Below are 19,455 nucleotides of genomic sequence, written 5' to 3'. Positions count from 1 at the left end.
TTCAGGCAGGTTTCGGAGGCACTGAGGAAAACGTGGGAAGAAACTCGCTCTACTGAAAAATTGAACAAGAATCAGAACAAAGACGCAAAGACGTTTTGCTTATTTGCACGTATGGAAGTCACACTTCCATAAGAAACTTTTCCACACGGTCTCCAAAAATGTTTACAAGTAAAAACAATAAACCCAATACAGACAAACGTGTCTATGACAAATAAATCAAAGAAGATGTGTGCATTACTGTGTTGTGAGCATTTACGTCTGCGATTTAGGGTTTGAAAAAATGTACAGTATGAGTAGAAGGTGTTTGTGTTAATCGTGAATGTTACCTCGCTTTCCAGAAAGAAGAGCACCAGCATGCGGATGAGATTCCCGTTGGGGCTGCTCCTCCCTCTGCGCTTAGCCAGAGCTTCTTCCGCCTGAGGGTCGTGGCGACTGAACAATCTGACGGGAGAACGCGAGAGTCGCAGGAGGGAAAGGTTGAAAGCCCCGAACGGTAAGCAACACGGAAACACTGACCGTGGAGTTAAAACCGAGTTTCGATGATACCGGCGTTTATTTCAGGTCAACATTAGATGAATGGACTACTCACTTCCTGTGAAGGAACTCTCCAGCAGCAACAGCCACGGGTCGGTGAGCAGAGTAAACCAGGTGGTACACGTTCTCGCAGTCTTCGTTGGACAAAGCGTCTTCGCTGCCCCTGCGGTATCGCAATCGGTTACACTCATATGTGCAATCATGTCTAAACGAAGCATTGGTGAGTTGGTTCTAAGAGTCAAAGCAACACTGTGCGGAAACATCATTAAAGCCTTATACGTGGTTTGCTTGGTGCGATTAACTTTAAATCCTGCAAAAAGCTGACGAGGGGAACAAAGTAGGGATGTCCCGATCCGATCGCGTGGTTTCAGACTTGATCGGAATCGGACATTTCATCCCGATCAGGGATCGGATATATAGCCTATATGTATATTTATTCTCATTATTTTTATTTTTTTAATCAGAACTATAATATTTCAAAACAAATGGGAAAAAATAACAGCTTACTATTTACTGCTATGTGGTGGTACAGAGTCAGACCGAGTCCAATCCCCCCGCATCACATTTATTTCGACTGAGGAAGGTGTATATCCCCAACTACAATAATCATAACTCCCTGAATTTTATGTCTATGGTCTCAACTCAACACACAGAATCAACGCATGCGGCATGACGTCACTTTGCTGCCGTAAAGCGAAGCAGAACACGGCAGCAGCTTGAAGCTGGGGGCGCGAATGTCCGTGGTGCGGAGGTATTTGTGGATGACAAAAACAAAAACGTTGCGATTGCAAACTCGGAGGTATGCAAACTTGGGATTTCAAGAGGTGGCAAGGACATGGCTAACATCCTTGATGAGAGCAGGAACAGGCTCAAACCTGACAAGGTAGAGATGTTGGTTTTCATCAAGAAAAACGTACATTTCCTTCTGTGAAGCCAGAGGAGGAGAGAATCAGGAGTGCAGTTCCTAAAAGCACATTACTGGCCTTACTTTATAACACTGTGGCACTTTTATTTGCTTATTTGTTACTTGCCTGCCAGGTATTTCAAGTTGAGCTGCTGCTCGTTTTTACGTTAGACAATGTTGCACTAAACTACAATGTGAAGAATTTGTTTATTACTTTTTTTGTCCAAGCTACCTCACAGAAGTGCTCTGTTTATAAGTGTTTAATGATAAAATAAGTGAATAATATAAAAAAAAAATTCAGGGACATCCTGGATCTGTTTCTTCGCCGTTCTTCATTTTTTTAATGTGCTGTAGAAGTATCGGATCGTGACTCGGTATCGGCAGACACTAAAAATCAAATGACTCGGACTCAGGGGCAAAAGAACCTGATCGGGACACCCCTGGAACAAAGATGGCAGAACAACACACTTTAGCTCCGGCTGACATGATAAACCATATGCCGACTGATAACATATTCGGTACACGAGAGTGAGTTATTGACCAGAAACTAAAGCGGCTTCTAATGCTTTGACATCTCTTACACAAAAGGTAATTTAAGGTTTAATATGTAGGCAGGCATGAAGAGGAGTACTAAAGCTACTCACTGCAGGATGAGCGTGACGAGCCGGATGGCTTCTACAGCCACGTCGTACTCCTTATCCAGTGTCATCGACACTATCCGGTCCTGCCAAAACAGACAGAATTGAACATGGAAACAACTGTCATAAATAAGCAGAAACACAAAAGCAGTGAAAAGAAAAAATATTCCAACCATCATTCAGTTCTACTGTTGAGTGGAATAAAAGCAGTCGGGATTTGTATGGCTCGGGTTACCTTGAAGCGGTTAGTGAAAAGTTCTAGTTTTGGGAACAGCTCCCGGTTTGTGTAGAGGTTCTGCAGAGCCTTCAGGCATTTCAGACGCACTTCCCCTTGCTGAAAAAAGGGGAGAGCCGATTCAAGCTGAGCAAGCATCTCGCATTAAAGCAGACACGGACGAGCTTAACTACTCCGTCTCTACGCGGGCATCATTGGACGCCTGAAAGCTTCAGCATTGGATGCGTCACTGGGAGCTCACCCTGTCGTGTAGTGTCCACCCGACATATTTTAGGTAGCTGTCGTTAAGGAATGCGTCGCTGTACATCTTCATCCACACTCCGATCTCCTCGATGCAGATGGCTCGGATCTCAGCGATAGCGTCCCTAAGAGGTTAAAAGAGAACAGTCACCACCGCTGACGCAATTCGTTTTTTTCTATTCCTTTTCAAAAACCTACATTCTTAAAACACGTTGGGTGGACACAGGACGTCAGAAAACAAGGAAACCCTGCGTACCTGTAGCGATGCACAAAGATGCCCTTGAAGATGGAGTTCATCATATTCTCTATTTCGTCTTGGTTCTCCTGGAGCTGTTCAGGGAAACACAACGTTACGGTCGATACTGAAGCTGAAACCATTTCACTGCCATCTTGAAACGTATCGAAACCCTCAATAAAGATGAGTGTTTTAAGGAGTATAACTATTTTTTATTTTTTTTTACATTTTATTGCAAATTCTTTCAGTACTTCACAGGAGGCATTACCCTATGGTGAAGATACAAATACAAGCATTTCCAAGAGAATTTCATCATTCTTGTGGCATTATTTACATCATGATGAAGGCCAGAGGCCGAACTGGGTGACTTATATTCACATCATTGTCAGCTGCCGTTATCCTTGTTCATCCATAATATTAGGGGAAAAAAGGATATTGGCTGACATTCACTGATATATCAGAGCAGCCTTAGTTAAAAAAAAGACATATCGAACACTGGCCAACCTCTTTCCTCTTCTGCAGCAGCAGCTCCAGCTTCTCGTTGGCCCGTTTGCCGGCTATCTTGTTCCTCTCGGCCTCGTACTGTCTCTGGGTGTTGTCCTGATGAATGCTGAGGTTCAGCGCAACGTTAACCAGCGCAGTCATCAGCTTCATTGCTGCGCAGAGACAAAGGTGCGCAAACGCAACTCTGTTAGGAATACAAACTCTGATGCAAACCAAAACCCTTTCCCGGCAGCTGTCTCAGGGTTTTAGTTGTTTTGTTGTGTAAACAAACGCGTTTAACTTGATTTCATGAGGTCTTTTTGAACATCGGCCCGCTTTTAGGAATACCTGCTAATGTGGAGGTGTGCCGGAAGGCTCGCACTTGAGAGTCAGACAGTCCGGTGAGGAGGGAGATCACCGTGTCCATCATGTACTCATCGTAGATGATGCTGTACTGACACTGGCGGATCAAAACGCTGATAAACTCGCAGAAGTTGTAGCGGAACTTTTTCCACATGGGGCCTGGCATGGTGAGAGGGTAATCCCCGCTGTCCTGTGAAGAAGAAATCGGAGGGGCTGAGATCTGATGGCTTTAAGCTTTAAGCTTCCTCGGCACAGCAGGCCGACTCTATGAAGGGTTACGGTTGAGACATGGAAGTGACCGATGCCAGATTTGTGGTTTGCTGCGTTGTGATTTTTTATTTTTTTATTTTCTCCAATTAAACTTGAAATCTGCGTCACAGATGTGTTTCTTTGTCTCTCTTCTTTTCTTTTTTTTTTTTTTTTGGCATTTTGGCAGGGGCTGAAAAAAACATTTGTTACCACTGAAGGAAGCCAAAGCTACTTTCATCTTTAGAGACACTGTCATTCGTCATGAAATGTTTGTAAGATCAGAAATGTTTGAAGTGGTGAGAAGTTAAAAATTTGAAGGATTATTCTTGCAATAATTAAGAGCTCAAGAACAGCAGACATTGGGCTCATTTGTTGCCAACAAACATAATACAACCCTTGCAACCAATCCAGTGTTTCCAGCTTACGGGATGCAGACAGTTACCTCATCAAACTCCTCGGTCATCTTACGGATAATCTCTGCATTCTGCATGTTCCTGAACATCTCAATCCTCACAGTTCCTGGTTACAGAGCAAAGTGGCATACGTTCAGATGTGTTATTCTGGTGAGCTGAGATATGCAGAGAACAGCAGACTGAAAGGTCTCACCTTTGCAACCTGAACACTGGATGAAAAAGTTGATGAGGTCCAGCAGCGCCAAGTCTCTGTCTTGTTTGTACGACTCGATCCACTCGTCCACCACAGACTAGAAACACACACACGCACACAAAAATGAGAGCCGTCCACATCTCAGTTTCTTCCTGTTCAACATCAGCATCTGATGGGAACCTGGAGACCTAGTTTTATACAGTTAAAGTTGCTAAAAACCAGAACAAGTCCGCAAACTCATACACTTGATTGAGTAATCAAGAAAAATCAAAAGCAAAAGCAATTTGAGTCCTAACTAAAACTACTTTGGCAGTTTACATTTACCTGCATGGCACTCTTGCCCAGTTTGACCACTTCGAACAGAGTGACGGGGTCTCCCCCATCTCCGTTATGTTGAGCCACGCCATTCGCTTTCCCTCTCCCTCTGGCCACGCCCACCGCCTTGTCTGCCGGCGACTTTCGTGGCTTCTTATTGGATGTCTGTGGGGGAGCGAAATGTCACTTTAGGCGCAGAGAAACAAACGCACGACAACGCTCACATAAACCGACTTGCACACAGCGAGGATCATAAGAGACTGACATCACGTCAACAGAACACGCGCACACAGAAACTCGTACCACTGGCTGCTTTCCTGGCCTCCCTCTCTTCTTCTTCCCCTTCACTTCTGGATCTTCCATCTCAGTGATGTTCATACTTAAGCCCACAGCGTCTGTTGCTCCAGACTCGTTTGAAGAGTCCCTGGAAAGCAAAGCGTGCGACATATTCGCATTCGACACTTTTATTCATCCACAAAGATGGGCAAGGCTCCTTATACAAGCGAAACTACAAGGATGAAAAGCCGACCAGGGATTTGTTACAGTGGAGTACACTGAACACAGTCACAAAGATCATGTGCTTTCAGATCAAAGACCAGACAGAATGAATAAGTCATTCAAAAGCGAATGTTTTGAAAAACATCAGCACTTAGTTATGTTGTATTACACGGTTTACTCTCTGGTTGAATGCTAGAGTTTTTCCCAGTGCTTCTCTGAGATATTCATAATCAAACAAATCAAAGCTGGATGTACGTGAGTAAACAGATGCATAAATCAACTCAAGCTTTTGCTAAAACCACACTTGCTCCTTATGAAACACTGAGCTCTTGAAGTGCATCACTCACTGTAGGACAGGAAGCTCTGAGGTGATCATCTTGGTCGGCTGGGGAGTCGTTGACCTGTGCGGCTCGGCGTTTGTCGTCAGAGAGAGGAGTGCAACTCGGGTGTGAATATGAAGGTGCGGGATGGTGGTCTGAGGGGGGAAAGGTCTGGAAGGGCAGGGAGGACAGGCCCCACGACAGACTGCGCTCAACTTGCCAGCACTTCAACGCTCTTCAACTCCTGGGAAAAAAAATAAAAGAGGAAGAAAAATGACGGATGACACGGGCGCTCAGATGGGGGCGCCATTTAAACGTGTACACAGGTGATGCTGAAGGGAAGTTGTGTTCTTAAGGCAACACATAACTGCTCCTCATGATTCCGGCATTAATTTGCAGGCGACTGCATGTATCATTAATGAAGACTGTCCACGGTGTCTCGTCTATAATTGTCAGTGAAATCAGAGAGGGACGATTCAGAATAATAGGCTGGGAGATGTGCGAATGGGGGGAGGAGGACACCAACTGGTCAGTTTAAGAACTACAACATCAAAATATTGTCAGTCAGGTGAGGAGGATTTCTGCACTGAAGAGGTGATGTCAAACTCTAAAAAGAACAGCACTCCATCAATTTAGTAAACTTCCTGTGCTGAGTTCAGCACAAAACGTTTTATACTTCTTGGCTTTGTTGGGAAAAAAAAAAGTAATGATGAGACAAACAAATGGCAGATTTGTCATCTATAGTTGGGGTGGAAAAGAGATTGAAGTTATTATCCAACAGAAGATGGGGAGAATGTATTTTTCAGCTAAATTTGGCATCACTCGTGGAAAAAGCTCAGTTTTTATGAATAGTGTGATAAAAAAAAAAAGAAAAATAAAGAATCTTAGCAGCCGTATGTCATAAAAGAGGCAGATTCTCTTCTTACAAAACTAGCAACCGAGTTGATTTTAATCCCAACTGTTGATTTGATCATATGCTAATGAGAGCCAAAAGCAGAAAGCGAGCAATACCCTAATGAACCATGAGAGGCAGTATGATCCACAAAGTCCTCTGCCCCAAGTCTATCTCCAAACTCCTTAATTGAGATTTAACGAGAAAAAGTGGGCTGGGAAACATCAACTTAGAGTCATTTAAGACCCTTCTCAGTTCCACAGCAATTCTGACCACCCACAAGGGGTTTTAGGGGTCTATTTCCCCCAGTGTGTGTAAAAGTGCATACATGTGTGTTTGAAAGTAGGTCTGGGCAACAGTAGGGGGCAGGCTAAGAGAGTGTGTATTTAAATACTGTCTTCCACGGTGTTTGTAGTGTGGAATGAATTGGGCAGGGGAGCCCCCCCCCCTCTCTGTTTCATCCTCCTTAACTACACACACTTACAGAGTCCTCTGGCTGTAAGAAACAAACTTCCAGACAGAAAAGGATTTCAATCAGTCCAAGCAGAGTACTGTTGACTTGGTTGTAATAAAATCAGATCAAAAGTTGCCCCCATTTCAAACTTACAGTGTTAAATTTTAACAGTTTGAGTTGTGTCATCAGGTGGGATTTGATCTGCTTGCATGTACATAAGATTTCTGGTGGATTCTGACATCCTAGCTGCACATTTAGAAAGGAGCAAACAGCACAGGAATTAAATAGTGTTTTTTTTTTCTGGGTAACTTCTGCAAACATAAGCAGGGCACGGGGGAAATTGAAAAAAAAAAAACAAAAAAAAAACAGACAGCCAGATAAAGTTGCCACTGTTAAAAAAAGAAACTAAAAATCTGGTGGGAAAGCTCCACACTGGCACGGATTCAAGCTGACCTCTTGAACTGATGGGGAAACAGGAAACTACTGTGGTAAACCCAGGTAGCTGAAGCTGGCAGCTTTGTGTGATCTGCGCTGTGGCATTAAAGAGCGGGCGACTGTTAATCTGGCTGTAAATGACCAGACCTTGCCTAAAGATGATGGAGATGAGTCATAATCTAATTTAGTTTAATACTCTTGAGTGATTTTAATTTGTGGATCTAACCCACTAACACATTTCACATAATTCAATTCAATAACTCGGAAGAATCAAGATGCTGATGCAAAACGGCACTCTCGCCTCAGGAGTGAGTGAGTGATCATAGGAAGAAGTGATCACAAGTTTTTGCAAATCACTGAATTTAAGCCCCATCCACCAAGATCTGGGGTGATAAAGAACACGAGACAGAGGAGGCAGGATTTATTAGGCGTTCCACCCATAAACTACCCTCACCATGACTGGAGATGCCGACCCCACATTCATCTCCACCATCAGCCATCTGAACTTCGCAGGCTGTTACACCGCAGCTTCTGGCTCCCCCTTCATCATCAGATTACATCTCTCTGATGGGACAGAAGCCAATATCATTTGAATCAATTCTCAGGTTTTTTTCATTCCACCTCAATCCCACAGAGAGCGAGACGAAAAAAGGATATTTTTTGTCTAAATGTGTTGCAGTTGAGTATGCGTAAGCCTTCCCGACCCGTTATCGACCAATAACTAAATAATCCTCGGTGCACACTGGCTTTCCTCATTTCCTTGAAATCTCCAGCACTCGCTCAGTTTTTCTTTAACACACACACACACACACACACACACAGGAGTGTAGCAGCTACTACAGGAGCTTATGAATAATTTGCACAGTCTCCTGAATTTTTTGGAAGACAGGACAGAGGCTGCCAACTACATTCACTCTGCACCTCTCAGCCTTCTCAGTTAATCTCCGTTTACACTGCTGATATAAATGTGAATGTAAGCGCCGGTTAAATTAGAACAAGAACAATGAAGCGGTACTGCCAAGACAGAACAATACCCGACGTGTTTATAAATAAATAACTCCGTCTGTTTATTACACTGTGGCATTATTCACAATGAACCTTTTTTTTACAGCATTAAAACAGGGTTATCAAAAAATGCTTCTGTAGGGCCAAACATTGACCAACTCTGTCCTAAAACAGCTCGACAGTAACGTACAGAGGGAAAAATCAATCAGTCAAGGGAAGTTTCATGCCGTTATCCATCAAAATGGAAACAAATGCGTTGCTTTCATTTCTTCTTCTGTGTTGAAACCTGTTAATTCGTTGTCGAATTAAAGCTTGTGAAGCTTTAACACAAAGTCTGTTTACGGATGTTAAAAAAAATTAAAAAAATAGATCGACAAGTTGAGGATTGCACACGCAGCAGAACAGAATAAAGAGCAATCGGAGGGCTTTTGGTGTAAAATGTTCCTCTAAAGTACCAAAGCAAAACAACAACAATTCCCATAAAATCGGACAGAACAGTTTCCCTGGGTCCGCTATAACCAGGAGCAGAAAAACAGGAGTTAATAAAAAAAAACAAGCAAGTTAAATAAAAATCTTCCCTTTCCAACTTGTTTCTCATCAGCGGGAGGGCGGCTGTCGAGTTTACCTCCAGACAGCATAGTTGGGTTTGAAAACACGGATAAAAGAAAGTGTCACGCTGCCAGTGCATAAATGGAGAGGATCAGCCGCCATCAGATGAAAAGCTACGGGTGATCGACTGTGCCTAGATTGTGAGTCAACCTAAAAAAGACTTCCAGTAAAATTGTATACCTGAATTACAGCCTCTCACACAGCATTATGTGTAGCATAACAAGGATATCACAATGCCTTGATATTTGACATTCAGGGAGGTGGAAAAATAAATATAAATCTTACTACTGACATCAAGAGAGCACAAAGAAAATGTTACAAACAGAAGGCCACCTGCGAGCAGAGGATAATAACTCAAAAGAAATGGACATTGTTGTATGACAGGCGGCTGCTTGGAGTTCAAACATTTCGGCGAGTGAAACTTTCAACTGAGCTAACACAGAACCAGACACTTAACACGTAAACTGAAGTGCTGCCCACCACGAGCAATAAAACTTGACGGAGTCTCTTGAAACTCTTGAAACAGAAAAGCCAAGCCAGCTGATGTCTTGTGCAGTTTATAGGAACATTGGCGGCCGACAGACGACTATGATACAATAAATCTTGCGAGCATGTTTTAAACATTTGTGACAGAGTGGATTTCACATTTCTTATGGAGACTTTTAGATTTGAGAGACCGGATTATGCTCACGAAAAAGCCGAAAACTGGTATGATTGACCTAACCTCTAATACTGCTTTGCCACAGGTCAGCACATCTTCGCCTGCACACAGGTGCACAGTGACAGTGGCCAGACAAAGATCCGACTGTGCAGTTATGACTGCTGCTTCAGAGACACTCAAACCACAACTTGTAACTCGTAATGTGTGGAATCACTTTATCCTGTGTGTGTGTGTGTGTGTGTGTGTGTGTGTATATATAACTGCGTGTGTGTGTGTCTACTTAGGAGCGAATGCAAGACAGAGACGAGTGAGCATCTGAGAGCCACTTAACATGCATGACATGTTCACTGGGAGGCAGGCCGGCGTTGCTATAGCAACTCGTGAGGGTCATAAGCCCAGCAGTCATGGCATATTTGATTGGCTGAGTGCAGACAGGAGGAACCATGGTGCGGGCGGGGGGGGGGGGCAGAACTGAACAGGACCAGTTACAGATCCAGTTAATGCTGCGTGAAAGCTCGAGGCTTTTTCACACGTGCCTTTCAAGCCACAACTGATGCGTCAATGTCACGTTTGAAAGTGCAGAGGCGGCGTCGCACCGCTCTAACCAAGGATGCCCCCCCACCTAATTCTGCAACACCAGCTTGATGTGTCTAGGCTAACGATGATAAGGTTCTGAGTTGTCTCTCTTAGGCATTTGTGAATTACCAGAGTGGAAAAGCGGCGGGTTCACTGGGACGCTTTCTTTCTTTCTATTTTTTACACCAATAAGCCGCAAAAAAAGATGTGTGAAATGTGTGTGTGGGCTGGTTTTGGCTGAAATTGATTTCAGATGAACTTCAGATGAACCTCAGACATCTATTCTGATTAGAGATGCGTGACGTGAGAACATGCGTCGCTTAGGTTACGCAAATAAGTATTAAAGTACATAGACAGCGCAGCATAGCTAATTCCTGCGGCTTACAAGGTTTTAGTCTTTATGTGTTAAATGATAAAAGAGCAAATGGCAGTAGAAGCATTACTAATTTCAAACTGAATACGTCTCTCAACTGTTGAAACTTTTCACTTATTTACATCATGTCTTTATGTTTTGCGATTACTTATAGAGTTGTATTAATAAAAGTTAGAATTAAGTAAAATGAGCTCCATTATGGACACCATCCAATGATAATAACACTGGTAAAAAAAATAAGGCAGCTGACTCAAGAGATTTCATCCAAACTCTTAAATAAATGCAGCCATGCATTGATACAGGTGATAAACAAACCCTGAACCCAAAATCATCCACTAAGATCCTTCATTAAGGACTGATTGATAGCGACATAAACACTGCATATCATTAAGCACTCTGCAGTGTCTCATATTTAGATTAGCAACCAGTACGCAACGCAACCCTGTGTCTTTTATATTAAAGCTGTCTTTGCTTTCAGCCAACTAAAGTAGAATTACTCTCTAAAGACTCTACTAAAGTGGAGTCTTTACGCTCCATCCGAGCTGCTCGTCAAATGGTTGGAGGACTTCAGAAACTCCGGCCACCTTTCTGATGTGGTTGCCAGCGGTTTCCAAAGCAAGGTGAGAAAAGAAATTGGCCAAAAAGGTATAAATAAAGTTTTACGCAGTCTCTCATGGCAACTTCATGCCCTTCGAATAAAATAAATGATTTGAGCAAAAGCTGAATTTAAAACTCTTTCTTAGGGCAAAGACAACAACACTAGTTTCATAAGGAAATATAGCAGTAAAATGGTACTGATTAAATGGTTAAAACGGTGCACAGCATCTTATATTATTCAACTAATTCACACAAAGACACACAGCGTCTTTACGTTTGTCCTCTTTTATTTTTCTATCCTCGGTGAGATCACAGAGTGGAGAGTCAGTCAAACGTCTGTGCCCTCGCCTGTAGGATGACTCAGCATCACCTGTTACAACAACAAATCACAAGTGTGGCGCAGGTCGCTCAGCCCGTTCAAACAGGCCCGACATACCGGTACCTGCAGCTCTTCTCTAAACTGGCCAGATTTCCAACCGAAAGCAGTGCTTATCCCAACTGAATGTGCAGACTGAGAAAACTAGAGAACAAAATCCACCACCCGTAAGTACAAATGGGGTTCACATGCGGCAGTGTCGGGTACCGTTGAAGAGGTGCAGAAGAAGAGGGCAAATAAGGTGCTGTTTACACATACCCGGGTATTTTGATAAACGAAGACCTTTCCCTTCGTTTGTGCCTTTCGTTTATACACAAACGGAGGTTTTTCCTCCGAAAACGAGGCATAAAAAAAACTCCGGCAAAAGTGGAGATTTTTTAAAAACTCTGTTTAGCGTTTGTGTATAAACTGGTTGAAAGAGACAAAAACGGAGTTTTGGGCAATATCCGCGGTAAAAGACCGACGTCCACTGTTTATCTGGCAAGCATGGAGGTACTAGCAGCATTTCTGTTTTTAAGAGCTATACTCGCTTGTGTGCTTTTGAAAATTAAAGTCATACAGTGTATTGACCAACAAAGACGCATTAGGGCTCGGAGGGCAGCAATTGCGGAGCTTCTTTTGGCAGACAGAGCCCGGCCATACCACCGCCAGCGACGGCGATTTTGGGTTAGACCGCGTCAGACTGCGTATTTATGCTGATCAATGTAGACGTGTTTTTTTTTTTTTGAACGGGGCTGTGTGCACCTAGTTATTTTTGCAAACGAAGGTTAGAAAATATGCGTTTATCAAAATACCCGGGTATGTGTAAACAGCACCTAAGAGGACTTAACTAAAGGGGGAGCCGTTAAAACCTTGTGGAGCATGGAAGACAGTCCTGAGAAAAAGCTTAAATGCGTTATCGATGTTTGCTTGTTAATCTGAAGAAAGTTTACAGTGTTGCTATTGTTCCATGTGCATCTAACTTCAGGGTTGGGTTTTTCTCTTCTTTTTTAAAAAGAAAAACATTCTAATCCAGCCAGAAAAACAAGTTAATATACGTGGATGACATGCAGGTACAGCGGCACATTCTTTACTATTAATAGTTTAACGGATTTAAAAGCACCCGACGGAGGATTTAATAGGTTGTTTGTTTTTACAGGATATTTTTTGCTTTCAGTTCCATTCAGATGAATCAACCTAATGGAAAGTCTGGTGCTGCAAATATGTTTTTTTCCCACCCACCACTCGGCCAACATACATACATGCAAACGCACACAAAACACCACACACAACTTCCTACTACTGAACCCCTGCTGACTGATACTTCTGACAGCCACAACCTGTACAGCATTTGCTGTAATTGCTTATAATCTCAAGAGACGTAGTGTGGTGAGTCCCTGTTTCAACCAGCGAAGGATACACTAGGGCGGTTTGTGAAACATACTGTATACATATATATAAAAAAAAGAAAATATGCACAGAATAGATGAGCTTGTGTGTTTCTATCACTGTAAACGATTACAATCGAATGCTGTCTCTGCCTCTGTGGTCAAAACATCAGCGTAACCAAGGGACTGGCCCTGACCCCATGCACATGTGTACATCAATGCTCCATACTGTAGAAGGAGTAGATGACTAAGCGGCTGTGTGAGGCAAACATTACAGGAAACGAGAAAGTGATGCTTCATTAAAGCCGAGTAGAGCCAGTTATTAGCACTTAATGCCGGCAGTAACTGATGAAAGAAGCAGGGAAATTTAACAGAAAACACCAAAGCGCAAACAACGGAAAAAGAGAAACACTTACAGAATGAAATGAGGAAAAAAACAGGGAGTTCACTGGCACTTTAATTACATTGTGTTTATGGTCCCTCAAGTAGCAAAACAATAAAGCAAGCTGCCGGTGAGGTTTGAAGAAATTAAAACCTCCACAGGAGAGCAAACGCTCAGAACTGAACATCCATTTGTTTTGCTGCAAATGGACAAAGCAAGTCACTAAAACAGCCATAAGTGTTTTCATTCATTCCAAAGAGACTGCGATATATTGTTGGTAGATTAAAATAAATGAATAAATCTATAGCATTCACACCTGCATTTTCAGAAGATTTGTGATGACAGCTGCCTTTTCTTTGTGGGTTTCCACATCTGAAGAAGTGCTGTAGATTGCATACAAAGAGCTCTTTGTGATGATGAAGTCATTATTTCAGCGAACCGGATAAACGGGGAAATTTATTGGACAAATAAGTGCAAAAATGATTTTGTACGGCTAAGACTCCCTTCATGTGAAAATGACCATAGCATCACCAGTTTCAATTCTCTTCAAGTAAAAAAGTAAAGTCATGGAAAAGGACACATCACGACTACAGTGTTCCCCTCCACATCTCATTAACTCTGAGATTAACTCGGCAAAAATGAGAAAAGCGTACAAAAGTGGAACAACAATGAGCCGTTTGGCAAACTAAAAATCAAAACAAACTATTACAAGAACAAAATTGATGGCCTTAAAGCAAACAAAAGCCTTGATAAACAAAAGAAAGCATTGCCCGCCATCTCGTTAAAGTCTTACTTGAGAAAAATTCATCAGGAAGAAAAAGGATGGGATTTATTTGTCTCTTTATATTACAGCAACAGGCTAAGCAGCGCTTTAACTGGCTGTCAAACGATAAAGCTGCTTAACTTTATTTCTCCAGTCTCTCGACACCACAGCCAGTGACTTACTGAGCTGATTAGGCTTACGCTGCGGCGATTAACTTTGACACGTCTGTATGATAATGCAGCGCGATCATTCACTAAAAACCCATCCAACGTTAGCACCTGAACAGCAACAAATCCAGCAAAAATTCTCAAATGGACTCATTTTCCTCTCAGTGGCCATTGACCATGTTTTCAGCTTCAGATTTGACCCCAATTAGCATCAGCTGTTATTTGTAACTGTAAACTACCCTCTGCTTCTCCTCACCTATTCGCCAGACTGTGGATTTTCTGCCATACACTTTTAACACCACCTTTTTTTTCTTTGGCAGCATGAAGGCGTTTTAAGGAGGATGAGGCAGATGCAGGTGCCTCTGCTGTCGTTTGATTTATCCTCGGTGGAGTATTACATCAGTGTCAGGGGTAAACACCGGCTGCTCTTGGAATACTTTAGCCTGGATGGATTGAAGTGGATTCAATTGACTTAAATCTAGGTTGACTATGGGGACCTGAGGTGTCATTGCATTACTGGGAAAACGAGAGGGTCAATCCTCCAGATAGCAGGTTAAAATGACATAGCATCATAGATATGCAGAGAACTCAAAAATTCTTCATCGTTTTGTCTCAGTTGACTGCATGCATGTATACTTTAAATGACAGGATGCCTAAAATAGCGGTTTCATACGAATGCCAGAGGGTAAAACGCCTAAAATATTTACAACCACCTGGTTAGATGCTGTATACAGCCCTTCAGACTTCTATTGTACGTTTTTCTCAAGTAAGAAAGACAAGGGGTCTGCAATCAAGTCAGGCAGCTTTATGTGTGCCTGCCTGTCCCGAGCTGGAGGAGTGAGTAAAAGAGGAAATACAAAAAAAAAAATAGAGAGAGAGAATGCTACACTAGTGGGTGATCATCAGTACTTAAACTTAACTACAGTAATATACTGTATGCCTGCAGTGCTGAAAGTGTGTGAGCTACAGCTTGACAAACAAACACAAACACACAGGAATGACTAAGGAGCACAGAGACCGCCAACCAGTGGTTGCAGCAGACAGCCAATGTGCTTCTGTAACTAAAAGTGTCTGCAGCTCGAACCCTAATTAAAAGAAAAAGAGGCACTGTGTAAAAACCTAAAGAGAATGCAATGATTTGCAAATCTCATCAACTGAAATTTCCCTTCACAATAAAAACAAAAGTGTTTGTAATGAGACATCTCACTATTTCATGAAAACGAAACTAAAGTCACTTAAAATGGACAAAATCTGCTTATCTGACGGTATGGTGGTGCACTGGCACCTATGGAACTAGCAACTTGCACATCTGGAAAGGCGCCATCAATGCTGAAAATGATATATACAGGCTTTAGAATAACGTGTTCCCATCCAGTTTGCATCTTTCCAGGGGAGCCCTTGCATACTTTTAGCAAAACAGGACTGGCCTGCCTGCAAGTCACCAGCTGAAAACCTTTGCTGCATCCTAAAATGGAAAATACATTGAAGACACCAACAAAATCTTCATTAAATGGTATAATGTGTCACTTTCAGCATCTGATAGCTTTTCTATGGTCTACTGTAAATACAATATTGGTCTATAAGATTTGCAAACCATTGCATCCCATTTCTATTTACATTTCAAACAACGTCCCACCTTATTGGACTCTGACTTGCACAAACCCCTGGAGGAAAACACGTACATCTAAGGACTTTTCAGCTTTTAAAAGGACTCTGGCAAGCTGCCAGCATGCAGTCAAGAACACAGTTTGTAAAAAAATGCAGCTCAGTTTGAACCTTCGCCAACTGCAAATAACACTATGATGAGTAAAACATGGCCAACTTTAAATTTTTCACTTTTCCCAGACCACTTCTACTATTCAAGCCCTGCACCGGCTGTTATCTGCTGAAAATGTTTCAACTTACAACAGATAAGGCTGTACTTCTTCCAAATGCTGGCACCTGATTGCATGAGTGTTGGTCTCCCAGAGGAGATCTGTTCAGTGCATGGGTGGAATAGGGTTGAGGGTTTGGATTAAAAGTGTCAACACAAGCACTTTTTGTTAATATCTGAAATCCGGTAGCCTGCAGGGAGCATCTTATCCATCCTAGAAAGTGAGAAGTGTAAAACGGAGAGAGAGGTGTCACACTTTTCACACTCACTGTAAATAAGAAATAGGAAACTTCTTCAACAGGTTGGAAGCTAATTAACTAGGAAGGAAGGAATTACTTTAATCCCTGGGAATATCTGGGATACTATATCATATCTTGGATTTTTATCATTTTCATTTTCTTATTTCTAAATGAAAAAATTAAATGGAAACCCAGCTATGACAGCCCTTAAAAAGTCAATCAGAGCTTTTCTACTGTTGCTTTTTCTTTAAGTCTTTCAGATTCTGATTCAAAAGACTCCCAATTCAATTATACATCAGTATGGAGAGGGATATTTCATTTATAGTGATAACTCTAAGTAAATACAAAAGGCTTGTGTTGCAAGACAATAACAACTGGGGGGAAAGCTTCATGCAACCACATGAAAAGGTCTACATTAGAAGATGTGTAAATGGATATCGGATCGTTGAAATCAAGACGGATTCATTTCAGAAAACTGGAATGGATGTGGTTTGTTGCTGCTCCAGAGTGGAGATGCAACAAACATGGAAAAACTGTGTCATGTGTCATCTAAGACAATCACTTCAGCTCAATGTCTGTCTATTAGTCGCTGAATCTAAAGGCAACGAAATACACGAAGTAAACAATCATGGCTGACGGCAGATGTTATACATCAGAGGGAAATACAGTTTATGAAACGCACAAGGAAAAGAACTGGACAAGAGCAGGCGGTAATCTTTGTGATTTGTGTGTTCCGCGTGACCCACAAGTGTGAGAAGACGCGTCCATTGTGTACACGCGATACCTTTAAATCACACGAGCTGGCACCTGAGCTGCACCGCAGCCCGAGGACTCTCTAATAAAGAGTATTTATGTGCTGCCTTTTCTGGCATTTCTTCCAAGAATCCATCGGCAGAAAGGCAGAGCTGTGTGATCTGAAGTGATGGAGTTAAACTAGAACCCGCCAGCTCGAATCAAAACAAGAAACAAAGTGGTAATTGATAAATGAACTGATGAACTGTTCAACTGAAGCGGGAAAAATTGTTTCCCCACCTTCTTATTCTTTCGTCTGTTTTCTCCCAAAGAGTGTGGGAACAAGTAGCAGCTCAGGATGAAGACAAAACAAAGACGAGGAATATTGTACAAAATGTTATTTACAAGAAAAAAAAAAATGAAAAAAAAAGCCCACAATTAAGTTCAAGCTTACGAGTCAAGACTGTGGTTTGCCTTAATCACAATTGGTCTCGCTTGGCCACGGCTATGAGCTAAACACTAAGGCTACGGCTACACGGAAACGAAACGAGTTTTTTTTTTTTTTTTTAAACGGGTACGAAAATTCTTGCAACCACACGGCAACGCTGCTGTAAAGACTCAGGTCCAGACGAAAACGGATGAAAACGATGAAACGATGCAGTACACACGCCACTGTGTCACGCCACGCTGTGAGACAATAGAGAAGTCTCACAGCGTCAACGTTTGACTGACGCAAAAACGTTTTCGCTGTAATAATGGAAACGAAACGACCTCGTTTTCAAACTTTCCCACTCTGGAACCAGTTCTCAAAAACTATCGTTTTGGGGTAGTGGGAACGCCGGCTCCGTGTGGCCGCGACAGCGAAACGATAAGAAAAAGTATCGTTTACAGTGAAAAACGTTTTCGTGTAGCCGCAGCCTAAGGCAGTAACTGTACTTGATCACGCTGCCGGCTTCCATACATGCTGGGACCAAAGAGCCGTGGCCTTATAATGTGGAACAGCCTTGAGGCTGACTGTGGCCGCCTGGTTTAACCAGATTATGATTATGTCACACGGGAGATTACTCGTCCGACACAGGGAAGCATAGTCAGACAGTGCTGTTGCTGCATACACACACACACACACACACACGCACACACACCAACACCATCTGTTATTGCCACAAACTACTGTATGCTCATATTCTGGAGCACACAAAGCCTGATCTTGGCAAAGAGGGGAGGGGAAGGATGCTGTACAGAATGATCTCTTCTGAAAATAGATCTTTTTTGTTTTTTTCCTGATCTCCCGAGAACTACCTCTCTGAATAAAGATAGAACGGATCATGGCGGGGCGGGAGGTTATGGGGCGGAATAAAAGACAGAAAAGGAAATTAATGTTTCTCCCCGTCTGTGTGCAATGTCCGCCTGTTTGGCTGCAGCAAACGCAAAATGGAGCCACGAGAGTGAATGGAGAAGGAAGGGGGGATTGGGGAGAGGGGGTCGAATGGGTGAAGGGGTAAGAGGGAGAAAAGTGTGGCACCAGCGCAAAGCAAGGGAGGGGGGTGCAGCCACAGCCAGAGCAGGAGACGAGCTAAAAGACAATAATTTGTTCTTCTCTCATCTGTCTGGGCTTTCTCTCTCACCTTGGCCCAGATTTTCACTCTTCCTCACAATTTGCTTATAATGGAGGTGTGGGGGGGGGGGTTGCAGAATAAGAGCAGGACACACACAAAAACACACACAGAGAGTGACACAGTCCCTGTGAAGGCCATTAGTCCTCACACCCGTCATTACTTCCTAATCATCCTGCGGAATGTTGAAGATTTCACAGGAGCAGGAGAAGCCTGCTAATGTGTGCAGGCAGATGTCAAAGGAGAGAGGTTGGGGAGAGGGGGGGGGGGTGTTATGTAGCAATAATGTACAGGCAGCTGAGGGGGAAAATGACTGCTTGGATAAAGACTGCTGCAGAGGGAATCAAAAGAAAAGGCCACAGACTGAAGCAGATTTGACTGTTTTAGAGACACGGCTACACGGAAACGAAACGAGTTTTTTTTTTAAACGGGTACGAAAATTCTTGCAACCACACGGCAACGCTGCGGTACAGACTCAGGTCCAGACGAAAACGGATGAAAACGATGAAACGATGCAGTACACACGCCACTGTGTCACGCCACGCTGTGAGACAATAGAGAAGTCTCACAGCGTCAACGTTTGACTGACGCAAAAACGTTTTCGCTGTAATAATGGAAACGAAACGACCTCGTTTTCAAACTTTCCCACTCTGGAACCAGTTCTCAAAAACTATCGTTTTGGGGTAGTGGGAACGCCGGCTCCGTGTGGCCGCGACAGCGA

General features: G+C 42.9%; 1 protein-coding gene across 2 annotated transcripts in view; it reads right to left on the bottom strand.

Annotated features, from left to right (window-relative positions):
- stag1a (STAG1 cohesin complex component a) overlaps positions 1-19,455 on the bottom strand; it is a 39,299-nt gene that overhangs the window by 8,528 nt on the left and 11,316 nt on the right. For both annotated transcript variants that reach the window (XM_075448780.1, XM_075448781.1), the window contains exons 2-14: positions 5,648-5,864; positions 5,106-5,226; positions 4,812-4,967; positions 4,488-4,584; positions 4,324-4,400; positions 3,618-3,822; positions 3,291-3,442; positions 2,808-2,881; positions 2,553-2,676; positions 2,312-2,410; positions 2,083-2,162; positions 590-697; positions 327-441 (exon numbers count right to left, since the gene is read on the bottom strand). In XM_075448780.1, coding sequence (XP_075304895.1) covers positions 327-441; positions 590-697; positions 2,083-2,162; positions 2,312-2,410; positions 2,553-2,676; positions 2,808-2,881; positions 3,291-3,442; positions 3,618-3,822; positions 4,324-4,400; positions 4,488-4,584; positions 4,812-4,967; positions 5,106-5,226; positions 5,648-5,676 — 1,437 coding nt within the window. In that variant the 5' untranslated portion in view covers positions 5,677-5,864. The remainder of the gene's footprint in view (positions 1-326; positions 442-589; positions 698-2,082; positions 2,163-2,311; positions 2,411-2,552; positions 2,677-2,807; positions 2,882-3,290; positions 3,443-3,617; positions 3,823-4,323; positions 4,401-4,487; positions 4,585-4,811; positions 4,968-5,105; positions 5,227-5,647; positions 5,865-19,455) is intronic.

The sequence above is a fragment of the Odontesthes bonariensis genome, chromosome 17, assembly GCF_027942865.1.
Source record: "Odontesthes bonariensis isolate fOdoBon6 chromosome 17, fOdoBon6.hap1, whole genome shotgun sequence".
NCBI classification, from domain to species: Eukaryota; Metazoa; Chordata; class Actinopteri; order Atheriniformes; family Atherinopsidae; genus Odontesthes; species Odontesthes bonariensis.
This window is presented reverse-complemented; position numbering and strand designations above follow the sequence as displayed.